This window comes from Apteryx rowi, unplaced genomic scaffold (assembly GCF_003343035.1).
Source record: "Apteryx rowi isolate R43461 unplaced genomic scaffold, aptRow1 scaffold_100, whole genome shotgun sequence".
NCBI classification, from domain to species: Eukaryota; Metazoa; Chordata; class Aves; order Apterygiformes; family Apterygidae; genus Apteryx; species Apteryx rowi.
The window spans coordinates 480036-492942 of NW_020447198.1; the positions used below are offsets into that span (position 1 = coordinate 480036).

The 12907-nt window shown below is 42.1% G+C and overlaps 1 protein-coding gene across 10 annotated transcripts in view; it reads left to right on the forward strand.

Annotated features, from left to right (window-relative positions):
- DHX9 (DExH-box helicase 9) overlaps positions 1 to 12907 on the forward strand; it is a 50586-nt gene that overhangs the window by 8952 nt on the left and 28727 nt on the right. For 8 of the 10 annotated variants that reach the window (XM_026062251.1, XM_026062231.1, XM_026062262.1 and 5 more), the window contains 10 exons: positions 522 to 593; positions 2384 to 2457; positions 3531 to 3618; positions 4743 to 4800; positions 4891 to 4966; positions 6092 to 6247; positions 6625 to 6717; positions 7189 to 7337; positions 7526 to 7572; positions 8382 to 8466. In XM_026062251.1, coding sequence (XP_025918036.1) covers positions 522 to 593; positions 2384 to 2457; positions 3531 to 3618; positions 4743 to 4800; positions 4891 to 4966; positions 6092 to 6247; positions 6625 to 6717; positions 7189 to 7337; positions 7526 to 7572; positions 8382 to 8466 — 898 coding nt within the window. Of the gene's footprint in view, positions 1 to 521; positions 594 to 2383; positions 2458 to 3530; positions 3619 to 4742; positions 4801 to 4890; positions 4967 to 6091; positions 6248 to 6624; positions 6718 to 7188; positions 7338 to 7525; positions 7573 to 8381; positions 8467 to 12907 lie in introns of those variants that run through there. The other 2 variants (XM_026062224.1, XM_026062296.1) reach the window with 2 other exon arrangements.

The window sequence follows — 12907 nt, forward strand, 5'->3', positions numbered from 1 at the left end:
GCAGCTGCCCGCAGGGCTGCCCTGAAGGACGGCTCTGGCCGGGTCGGCCCTCCACAGCCAGGGGCTTTTAGCTCTCTTGGGTAAGGAGGGCTTGGGATTCGCTCTTSCCCTTTCTGGCCAGCGCGACGTGCGTCTCCCGGCTCTCTTCCCCTTCCTCAAACATGGATGAAGGGGTTTGAGCCTGATTCCCTGCAAAAGTGTTCTCTCTCTCAAGCAGCCGGGTATTACTGTGCATGTGTTGGGCCACAGCCTGTACGAGAAGAAGGAACAGTAAACAGAAAATGTCTTGAAGCTTAGCTACATCTGGTGTTCCCATCCCTGTCCTCGGATGGGGCTGATTGCAATAAGCTTCTCGGTCAATGAAAATCGAGTAATTCTCCCTAGGTTCTGTTTTCYGCAACAAAAAACCCTTGCAAAGTTCACTTCTTCTGGACTTTGCCTCTCGAGTTTTCTTGTTAACAGAGGTCAGTTGAAACAGTACAAGATGGGAATCATTTTTATCTCTTTCTTTGTTTTCCAAGCAGCTCAATGGCACCCAGAAAGAAGTTACAGGGTCTTGTAGCAGCTACGGTCACGCCAATGACTCCTGATGGGTAAGTATTAGCTTGCATCACAGTCTTTGCATTGTAAAGTTGCACTGCCAGCTGTTACCCTAAAATCTTATTTTCCTGCTTCCTTATCCAGAACTGATGGTTGTTTGGTTTGATTTTTAAATCAGATCTCTGATGAATTTACTATTGCAGTTTTGGTGGATAATATAGAGCTTAGAGTGTACTTTTGCAACAAAGGTTTATAAAGGCTAATCCCCTTCCTTATAGTCATAAAAGGATGAGGTTAATTTTGTAACCAAACCATCCAGGCTTGCCCTTAGGAGAAGGGATAAGTAGGATGAGAAACTTCCAGGTCAGTCCCACTAGCACTAGTGGGTTCCCTTCACCTCTGCATCCTCCTGTCTCCCAGCAAGTGCTGTAGATTTGGGATGAGAAGTGTTGGGTCAGTCTTGTATCTCTTTTTCTACTACTTTTCTAGGTGCAAATTAAACCATGGTAAGGTTATATGAGTATTGTAATATTTTCAAGCTTTCTAATACATGTCACAGTCTAATTGCAAAGTAAAATCACAAATCACAAAGTAAAAAGAGCTCTTGAGAACTAGGAAACAGTTGTCTAATTCTGATGTCCAGTTACACTTTTCTTGCYCCTAGCTAAGTCATGCACATTTTCATGTGTATATATGTGTGCACAGGACCAGTTTAAACCAGAAGAAAACATTGCAAGACCTGCAAGTTCTGAAAGTGATGGCAAGCAAATCAAAAGTTGGAATTCAGCCTTCCTCAGGGAAATGTTGATAAAAAGATTTCCTCCCTACTGCATTTTGATGTTGCAAGACTGAGTTATTTGGAGTTAGCAAATGATCCTGAAATACTCTGTTAAGAGATGAGCCAAGAGCTGAACAGGTTTTTGAGGGAGATGGTGGCGATTTGCTAATGTGGTCCTTTAAGAGTGAGCCTTTACTTCTGAAAAGTATTGTAAAGCATGGTACTGCATCAGTCGGGGAACTCATTTGCATTACAGTCACTGCTTAGTTTTGTGTTTTAAAGGAAACTTATTTTTTTTTATTACTATTTGACCTTATTGCAACATGGCATTTGGAGAATAATCTGGGCCCTCTGCTGGGAAATACATAGCCCTGGTGTGATAGATCCTGCAAGAGCAGCTATGAAATTCTGGGTGGTGTGTGAACCCAATAAAGGTCCCAGAACTGACTTCCAGACCGCAGGGTTGGTCTGCATGTTTGACAAGTTAGAACAACAAYGAAGTATTAATCGTTGATAAACAAAATAAGTTTGCTCTGGAGAGAAAATAAACCTAGAATTCTGTTTTCCCTGTTTGTCAGGGAAGTCTGTTCCTTTCCTCATCCTTTAACAAGAGAGAGAGGTCAAAGTCGCATCCACCAGATACCGTTTCGCAGTCTGTGTCCTGCAGTTAAAAGGATAGCTTAGCTCTTTGCCAGCACTTGCACAAATGCCTTTGTGCTCTCAAGAGCGCTCTTGTTTCCCTCAATAGTCCAAAAAGTTTGAGTGCCTCTTGTTCTCCCATCTCTCCCCAAAAATGTCCTTTGCTATGACAAGCCTTCAGTAATTACCAGGTGAAATAACATATTGGAACAGCAAACAACTTGTCAGGAGGAATAGGAACTGGAGGCAAGAACATGACATTCAGAACTGAACCGTTACCTGAATTGTTAAACTCATGCTGAGGGTATCATATCTCAGAGATATCCATGTCCATGTATGTATAAATGCAAGGCTTCAAAAATACCTAAGATTTCTGTGGGTAGAGACTTACAGTAGCTGAGGTTCCTAAGCTTCCTTTCCTTTCAGACAAATTAACCTTTCGGTGATTCGTCAATATGTGGATTATTTGGTAAGCAAGCAGAATGTGAAGAACATTTTTGGTAAGTTTTTTGGCAGAAACTGTGTTATGCCTTGGATACCAGTCCTGTGATATCTTGCCTGATAAGAGCTGTAATGGGAAATGTTGATGTGGGATCATAATAGCTGTTTGTATTCACAGTAGAGGGAATGTTAGCAATATTTCAGGGATCTGCTTTTGCCCACACCTCATTAGTATGCAGAATAAAAGTGTTGCCTTTATACAGAGACRTTCCCAGAGACAAATGGATGATGCTGGGTTGGCAGCACTTGAATGATTCTCTCCTTTGCCTGAGCAAGATGCAATCATCTGATAGAAAAACATCATCTCAGGAGCCCAGAGCATCCAATGAACTCATGAACCCCAAATGGGCTTCCTGGAGGGACCTGTGGTGCACTGGGTGATACCTCAGTGCTCACTGCTCCCATCTGTCTGCTCTGCCTCTGTCTTGAAGGCTTCTGCTGTGGCAGCAGGGATGGCTGGATAGAAAATACAGCATCTGCTAAACCAGCTTGGTTCACAGCCTGGCATATTTAAGTAAGCTGAAGTCAGTGCTGAGATTTCAGCTCAAAATTTCAGTCARAAGAGTGGCAAGAGGAAAAGCAGAGTGTGGCAGTGACTTCAGCTATGCCAGTTTAATCTGTGCCTGCTTGTGACTGAACACATTCACATTTCATTGTTTTCTAGGGGTGTTTTAGCCTAGGATAACTGGTTCCATTCAGGATGGAGACACCAAATTTAATCTCAGACTTTTTCCTTGGAGTGGAGGACAGATTGTTATTCAAGTAGTCACACTACCTGGCTAGCTGAGTGTCCCTTCATGCTCTTGTCACAGTTTTCTAGTTTTGGCAGCTGATTCCACGTTCTTCCTCCCACAGCTGCTGATGCTGAAACACCTGGGCCTCAGACACAAGTGTTTAGTGCTGATAACACTGTAAGCCCCACGTAGACACTGATATGGAACACTGTTACCTTAAAACGATTTGGGGGAAAAATATTTCTGTTTAGTATCATAAAAATGCCAATAACTGTCTTCAGTAAAACCAGTGTGCATAGGGCAGGTCTCAGCAAATGTGTTGTGTTGTATTGAAACAGTGAATGGCACAACAGGAGAAGGCCTGGCCCTTAGCATCCAGGAGAGGAAGCAGCTGGCAGAAGAATGGGTGCGCCAAGGAAAAGACAAGTGAGTAGCTGAGAGGGAACAGGAGATTCCAGACCTCGTGTTATGATACAGGCGTCCCTGACTGCAAAGCCACATCTGCTGATGGCTTTTCTTTGCGTGTTTTGTTGTTGGGGTTTGTTCCCCAGGTCCTTTTTAGAAGAATGTGTCTTTGTCACCACCAGGTAGCTGGTATCCATTTCTACTGCTTAGAAGATTGTAAGAGTCCTCCCCTCTTGGTACACTGTGGGGCTGGGGAAAAAAAAAGGCTCTGGGCTGTCCCCTTATTCTTGAGAAGAAATGAAAGGAAGGAGAGATCTGCCCATTTAAAGCCCTCTGAGCATTTCAGAACCTTTTAATACATTCACTRAATGATTTGGTATGGGGGAAGCTGAGGTGTAAAGTGTTTAAGTGCTTCCCTAAAGATGCAGAATCCACAGCAGAGGGAGGAATTCARCCCAGGTTTTCTGAGACTCTAGCTGTATATCTAAATACAGGTCTATTCTTCCCCCCCCCACACACCTGTCATAGTCCTGTATTACTCAGCCCTGCTTTCTCTTGGAGAGGAGGAGGTGTTTTGGGGTGGGAGGGACAGTGAGAGAAAAGAAAACTGATGTGAAGACTTACAGTCTGTGTGGATGTAAAGGAGAAACACAGAAATGGAACTGATTAACTGGAACTTGGGAAATCACATTGACTGGAGTAGGCAAACAGTTAAAGATGCTGCTGTGAAGCTGTACTCCTCTAGTAATTCTGCAAAGCAATGGCTTTAGAAAGCAAACATATGCTTTGATATCCTTTCCCCTTCCCAGCTCCCCATTAAATCTGAACAACTTAATTTTAACTTCCTAATAAAATACTAAGATTTTTCACTCCTGATGGCCTTGCAAATATGACGGGAAACAGTCATACATGATTTATTTTGCCAGTGTGCATTTTTTCTCACCACCAACTGCTTGCCAGTGTAGACATTTTCCCCATGTGTCTGCTCTTCAAGTCAGCACAGGTTCAAATCCCTTTTAGTATTAATTTAGCCCAGTGAAGTTCTTGTTCTGTGGCTCCTGGTCTGAATGGATTCATTTTGGCAGTCTGGTATTTTTCACCGTCGGTGAAGCCTCCCCAAATCTTCTGGTTTTGTTCTTATGCAGATTGGATCACGTGATCATTCATGTGGGAGCACTAAGTCTACCGGGGTCCCAAGAGCTGGTGTGTATATGATATAATTCCTTTTCACTATGTGTGTAATAAATATAAAGCAGATGTACCTTCAAGTATCTTCCATTCTCTCTTTTATAGGCAAGACATGCAGCAGCCATAGGCGCTAGTGGTATTGCTGTAATAGCCCCCTTCTTCTTCAAACCCACAAGCAAAGGTGAGTAGATGTGATTGTTGGACCTGGTCAAGCCATTAGCGGTATTTTCTGGCAAAAGAGAGCTCTTGTGCTCTGAGGACCAGTGATGGTAATACTGCTCCTTGTGGAGCAAGTGTTGCTTTCCTTTGGGAGTCAGAGCTGTTTTTCAGCTGCTTSCAAGATTTCTCTCCTGACTCTGAAAATGTGAAGGATGTTCTGAAAGGGCAAGCATTTGAGCTAGAGCATCAATCACTTATTGTAGATCTCTTACGTGCCATTTACTTTACTTTATTTGGAAAATATTCTGGTGATAATGTTTGCATACCTATGATGTTTGGTACCATTCAAAAGCAAAACGTATAAGGAGTTTTTAAATCTGGGAAGTGTCAGAAGTCTCAGAGGAAAAAGCAGAAGGGGTGTCTTTTGAGGTTTATCTTGTTAGGTTGTTGTAAAGGGAAGAGGTTTTTATTGAAGGTATAATTAACTAGTTTGTCTTCTGCATAAATAGTACGGAGTTGACACTTGGTCTGGGTCACACTTGAAAAGAGTTGGTTCCATGCTGACCATAGGTGAACACTGATCAAGTTGATAAACTCTTGATGCACAGGCGTGCATCTTGTTATTGAGGAGGTTATGCTCGTGGCTTGGCGGCATACCCCAGGCCCTAGGAGGGTTAGCATCCCTTGGTTCTGTGCATCTCAGGTTACCTCAAAACCTCCAGTGTTGAGTATTTTGCTTTTAACATAATAAACGTAATACGAAGGAACCACATGATGTGGAGCATTGTAACAGAAACGTTATAAGATTGGTCTGAATTAATTATGAATGGCAACGTACATATGAAAGCACCTGAAGAAACAGGAGAGAATGCATTGCAAAAATGGCCGGTACTGATAGCCCAGGACACAATAAACAGCAATCAGACTGGTAAACACTGAGGAACAGCACAAAGGTGAGCAGAAGACCTTTGCTGTGATGACAGTAGAATGGCAGAAAGGTTTCAACATGTTGTTTTTGCCATTCCTCTTCCTGCTATGCCAGCAGGAATATAGACCACTGCCTAAGATTTATGGAGGATGAAGTGAACAAGATTCTGAGGAAGAAGATCACACCATAATAACTCTTTCCTTCCTAAAATGGTACAAGAAAAGCTGTCCAAAAACCTGTTTATCATCACCAATCAAGCAGAACCCGAGGGAGGTGATGTGAACTTGATCTCTTGTCCTCTGTGTTGCACACAAGCGATCCTGGGGAGACCACTTTGGCATGTACATCTTGGAGTTTACAAGTGTGAGAGAATGTGTGAGTTATAAGAGAATGAGTGTGAGTGTCTGAAACCAGTTTAGTTTAAAATAAATACCGTATTTGCCTTCAATACAGTCTTCCACTGAGTTTTATGATATATGTAGGATTTTATATTTATTAGCTGTGTATGGTATGCAAGCTGTAGATGCATGTATGTGTTGCTGTTCTGTATGGAAACACATGCAGTGAGACTATTTAGAAGTTTCTTTTCTGTGACTCCTGTGCACTGTGTTGCTGAAATGTAAAAGTCAGAAAAATGACATCTCCACAGACTGTGGCTGCTGTGAATCTGAACTGCATTTCACTATGGATAATCTCCTTTCACTGTGGATAATCTCCTTCTCTTACGGGGTTACTTGGTTGCTTTCTTCCAGATGAGCTGCTTGCTTTCTTACGGGAAGTTGCATCTGAAGCCCCTGCTATTCCATTTTATTACTATCACATTCCTCCTCTGACGGGTGTAAAGAGTAAGTACTGCTTACTCGGCTCTTCCTGAGCCAGTAGGCTCTTAGCAACCTGAATAAACCCAATGGCTGAGTTTTTCAAGACTTAAATTTAGCAGAGGAATAAGGGATAGAATACGTATCTTAGTTATTTACTCTAGACATCAGGTTATGTGCTGTTTTGGGATGTATGAATCTGTATTTATTCTTAAATAAGTTGTTGCCAGTTCATTCCCAAACTTCTCTGTTTTTTTTTTCCCTCTGATCTGGGAAAAGGAATGCTTCAGAGAGGATGGAAAGATAGCTGTGATGTAACTTTGGGACATAATGACACTGAAGTTGTTTTACTGGTTGCTTTRTATAGTTTACCAGGCTTATGCCAAAGGGGAATAACTTGTAAAAGTACTAAGTCTCTCTCTCCCTCTTGGGGAAGAGGCAGGGAAGTCTCACAGGACAGGGATGTGTTTCTTCATGCGGGATTGCTCTTCTGCACAGTTCGTGTTGAAGAGTTGCTGGATGGGATAAAAGAGCAGATCCCCACCTTCCAGGGCGTGAAGTTYAGCGACACAGACCTCTTGGACCTTGCACAGTGTATAAACAAGAATGRCAGAGAAGAGTTTGTCTTTCTTTATGGGGTGGATGAGGTAAGAGGCTTCTCTTAAAAATGTTTTTTTTTCTGAGGCATTCTCTTGCTTCAGCCTGGAATAAAAATAATGCTGGACATTGAGTGCCAGGTAGTTTTGCTGTTCCTTTTATTTTATTTTATTTTTTTTTTGATGTTTGTTATCTGAAGTAAAAATATTCTTTCCCCCCCTCTCCCATYCCAAACTAGCAACTGCTGAGTGCACTGGCAATAGGGGCAAATGGAGCAGTTGGAAGGTCAGTATGTCTTGGACTCCTTTCCCCCTCCCGCAAACACTTTTTTGTTGTATCTGCCACTATCTGCATAGGATTGGTCTAGTTATCTTCTATCGTAATGGTGGAGGACTTTGCAGGATAAGGCTGCCCAGTACAAAGCAGACTGATGAGCTAGCTCTAGTGCTAGCAATGGGACAGTTGTGTAACCTGGACCTCGGAGTATATTGGTTKGGGTGATTATTGCTGCAGTCTGTAAGCTGACCCAAGGGTTCTAACGTATTCCTTTATCCTCACAGCACCTTTCTGAGGCAGGGAATTTCTTTATCTTCATTGTATGGGTAAGGAACCAAAGCCCAGAGAAGTTAAATCTTTGCCTTTGTTCACTCAAGAAGTCTGTGTGAAAAAGGGCTCTGGAACAGTGTTTTCTGAGTTTAATTTCTAATTCATCTTTTCCCCCTCATTCTGGGCTGCTTAGATGAATTATTGTATGCTATTTCTGCTCTTGTGTAGGCAATCCATTAAATGAACAGAAAACTAGAAAGTTAAGTGATTGCCCTTCAGTATTGCCTAATTGTTTCTTTTTAATTTTGAAAAGCAGTTCCATTTGGAAAGAACTGGGGAGAGAAATCCGAGCTCTAAACTCTTCCTTAGAGCTTGGCATACTTACGATGCCTGACACTATAAACACATGCACAGACTGCATGAATCTCTATCACACTGCATTCTGGTAATATCAAGACAGAAGGCCTGTGGGCTACTTTTTCTGTTTCAGTGGTTCATCTAAGCCTCCCTTGCACTTGCCAATCTTTTTTTTTTTTTTTTTTTGGCAGTACATACAACTACTTGGGCCAAAAAACCAATATGATGTTGCAAGCTTTTGCACAGCACGACCTCGCATTAGCACGGAAGTATCAGGTACAGTATCTTCACTGTTACTACTGGGAGCAGCCTTCTTTTTCCTCTCCTCTAACTTCACTGGGATTACGTTCATACCCTGAGATAGCTGTATTAAAGTGACCTTCTTTCGGCTCCAACCCCTTGCTTATTATTCATATCTTCTCACCTTTTTGACCAGTATATACCTGTCCTTGCTAATTTATTTTTAACCAAGACCAGCCCTACTCTTCAAACCTCTAATTTCACCTATGCAGCATGAGCAATGCCCTGGCCTTTTTCCTTGAACAGGCCCACAGTGGCCAGGCCCCGTGGCTAGGAATATGCTGGTGTTACCTGACATGATGAGATGCAGAAAGTTGTTGCAAGTCAGTTCTGGCCTGACCCTTTTTTGTCTTGGCCTGCTGGATGATCTGTGAGGAGTTCTGAGCAGTCAGTATACAAACTATACGCAATATCTGCATCTTCCACTGGGACATTTAAGACATCCCCCTTTTGTCTTAAAAGAGAAGTGACTGCAGGATGAAGCTATAATAATAAAGGATTGTGCTCTGGAAATCTCTTTACCAGACAGTGGAAATTCAGATTTGTTAACCTTTACAGCCTGATATGGGACTTAGCAGTGTTCTCAGACAGCTTGCTGCAGGGGTAGGTTGAACATGAGTGATAGACTGAGAGGAGTGATGGTTTTCTTATATCCTTCCCTCCCTCCCCAATTCTAGTGGAGTAGAATTAATATTTCACATAGACTGGCCAGGTGTCCAACAGCTTTTCCCAAAGCTATGCCACAGTTGCATAAAATCTGAATACCATAATACCTCTAGATGTTTGTACGTCTTACAAATATGACAGAATGAGTAATCTGCTGTCTGTCTTTTCTAGTTTCTCACTGGTGAATTTCTTAACTTTGTCATCAAACTAGGTAAGTCCTACATTGCCCCTGTCTCTTGTTATATCTTAAAAAGCAGACTCAGCGCTCCAGAAACCCTCATGTTGCTGAATTTCCTTCCTGAAAGATTTCACAAGAAAATGTTGCACGTGGTGTTTCCTGAGTTAGTAGCAGCTGGAATTTCAACAAAGGGAGGGGACMAAGCCTCCCCAAAAGATTCCACTCTCCCTTCCTTCCTTCCTTCTTTCTACTGTGAAGTTTTACAGCTTTAAAATAGTCTTTCTGTGATTTATCTTTTTACCTTTTTCTTATCGTGACTCTTCCTGTGTGTGTTTATTTTTATTATTATGTCTTCAAAAGCCCGTTTCTGGCTTCTTTTCTTTGAGAGTCATTGACCTCAAATGATGGTGCYCCAGTAGGAAAAAGCAGCTCTGATACTCATCTCTCCTGTCTTGCTATAATTTAAGAATAACTCTGCTCAAGGCTGTACAATGAGAATAAGGACAAAACACTTTAAAATAGAATGATTTTATAGAAACAAAACCAAATTTTAATATAAAAAGCATTAAGAACAACAAAGCTGGAGTATTGTAGGGAGACTGAGTTAGATGCTTCATGGTTTTCACACCGTGTTAACTGTGCTTTTGCTATATATACTGTATGTAAGCCCCAAAGAATCTGGCTGAGCTTTAGTTCTTGGTTGTATTTCCAGGGTTAAAAGTCAGAGGAAATCCATTATCATTTAGAATCTTGTAGGTAAAGAGGCAAATAAATATTATATCTTAAATAAGTGTAGTAAGTAGATATATTTTTTACTGTAATGTCTTTCCTGTCTGCAAGCACAATCATGTCTTGCACTGTTCTCACTTCTGGGAAGTGCTTAAGCCCTGGTTTATGTAGGATTACACCGGAACTGTATGCTATTGCTTTTTTGGACACCTGTATAGAGACTTTTTAAAGTGAAATGATCTGTAAATTACCTGATTATTCTTTTGTCTGCCCAGGTTTTGGTGTTGCTCAGACTAAAGCTGTAATGACTTTTGTTTCTGGCATTCCCATGGGACCTCCACGGCTTCCGCTTGTTAAGGCCTCAGAGGAGTTCATCGCCAAGGCCAAAGCCAAGCTGGATAGCATTGTCTGGCCTACCAACTGATTTCATTTCCATGTGGATTTTCCACATGGATAGTGAATCCCTTTTTTGGGTTTCACTACCACTTGGCACGCTCCCCATGTGACAGGCTGATTTGGCTGTGACTTCTTTCAGGGAATCTGCAGGGTGCCTGAGCCCCTTCCTGTTAGGGCTGGTCTTGTTGGCACACATCTAGCCGCCTTTTCATTTAACGTTACCCAGCTGCCCTGGATTCCTGCACATCCCAGGATGAGCTGTTATCTTTAAAATAAGCACATTTTCCCCAGTAGAAGGGTCCTGACTCTGTTTGTACAGAAAACAAGAAGATCTATCTCTACCCTCCGCTGCTCCCTCCAGCTGGACCATGCTTTGTCCTCCACCTTCACCAGCATCTCCAGCACTGCAGTATGTTTTTACACACTGGCATGACACTGTCTGGTTGCTCAGACTGGTATTTTACTGTTTGTCATGAAGTCCTAGTCCATTATCAGCAATAAGTAAGGAATCTGTTAGGTTGGGGCACTGCCTATTCATGTAAAATCCTGTTTTTATCCTTTCTCATTGTCTCTGTACACCTTCACTTAATGCAAAATTTAAAAAACTTTTGTAACTAAGAGCTTTTGGCTTACTAATGAATGGATATTTCTCCATCTTTCTCCTTGCAAGAAAACTGAAGCTGGAATTGAACTGTAAGTCTCTGTATGCAAATGTAATGGAAAATATACTGTATTGCAGTATTAGGAGGTCATCTATGATCAGATTAAGAGGTCTGCTTTTGCACCCTGGACCTGTCCCTCTCCCCTGGTCTTAACCCTTCCCTTCTGAGAGTATTTGTATTCTGCAAATGTAAGATCCCGTGCCCTCTACTGCTACGGCTGTAAGTTCTGACAGCTTTCTCGCATGCAAAAGTGATTGCACAGTGTACAAGGATATTTGGAAGGGGAGGAGAAGAGATAGGGAAACGTGGAGATTAGTTCTAAACTTTTCATAACCCAGGGTGTGAAATACTCTACTAATTTCCTTTTACTTTGTAATTACTTAACAAGAAATACAGACTAGTAAAGGTTTCCTTTGTTTCCCCCCTCCCCCTCCAGATTTATAAGAAATTTAGAGAAGCTTTTCTCACTGCTCARACATGGGGAGAGAGCTAAATCAGCCATGGGTGCTGCACATCTTTGGTAGTTCACTGTGTAACTGTTACTCGGAACTCTACAAAAGTGGATGGGGCCTGCAAGGGAGAAGCATAGGAAAAAAGCACAACCATGAACATGAAACAAGAACTGATTGTTAGGCTCTTCTCTAATGGAAACTAAATATCTTTATTGTAATTCCAGTGCTGCAGTTTACTGACTGTTTTAGTATGTGGCACGTAGAAGTAAATGGCACCTAGATAAGGCATCTTTAAATGATTGTTTTCTAACAGATCCAAATTATTTTGGTTCAATAATTTTTATACTTGTGTCTGTCTCTGTCAAATCATGAAACCTTTTAGTCATATTTTGACTCACTTCTGTATTCAGTATTGATTATAAAACATTATTTTAAATACTTATATTGCTGTTTCCTTTCTCTCTTTTGGAAAAATGCTGTCGGTGAGGCAGTAGGGGAGGAGGTGTGTGGGCGGCTTTCTCAGGGTTTGGTAATCATTTTTTTTTTCTTGTGTTCCTGCAAGGAGATTCTTTTAAAATTAGACCCTGTCAGCATAAAGTTCCTGCTGAACTTTAGCCACGTGGGCTGTTTTGTAGAAGTCAGCAGGACTTCATGGTTGAATAACATGTAAACATGTGTACTAGGAACAGCAGAAAGTAAAATCTTTTTAGAGGTTGGAGTGAGGAAGGTTTTGACGACCTCTTTTGCTCCCCAGGCTGTTCAGCCTAGCCTTCCCTGAATATTCCAAGTTTCCGTTAAGCTCTGCATCGCTTTGCAGTGACCGCCTTTGAGTTGTGCTGTGCTGGTTGTGCTTTTGTCTGTTGGCTCCATAAGGTGACTGGAGCTTCTGCATAGGTCCTAGAGGTGTTTTTGGTATCTAGCTCTTCAGCGTGCAAGAAAATCTGCCTTTCCTYGATCTCAGAAGCAGCCTGCAGAGCAGCAGGAGTATGGTGACGTGTGTATCTGGCACAGATTTACCTTGTCAGCTGTTGCTGGTCCTTCTGTTGACTTGTCCTGGCAACTAGTTATTCTGTACCACTCTCCCCCCCCTTTTTTTTTTCTTTTTAATTTAGGTACCTCCTTTTCTCCATGACTTCCTATTTAAAGATTCATAATTTTCTTCATTTAATTGGGTCCCCTTCAGATTACAACAGACTATGCATCCCCCCCGCCCCCCCTTTTCATTGGAGGACCCAGTGGAATAAATGCATGGTTTGGGGATGGAGCGACCCACGTCGGAACCCGCAGCGGTGCTGAACACACGTGACGTGGCGTCAGTGCCAGCGCAGGCCCCC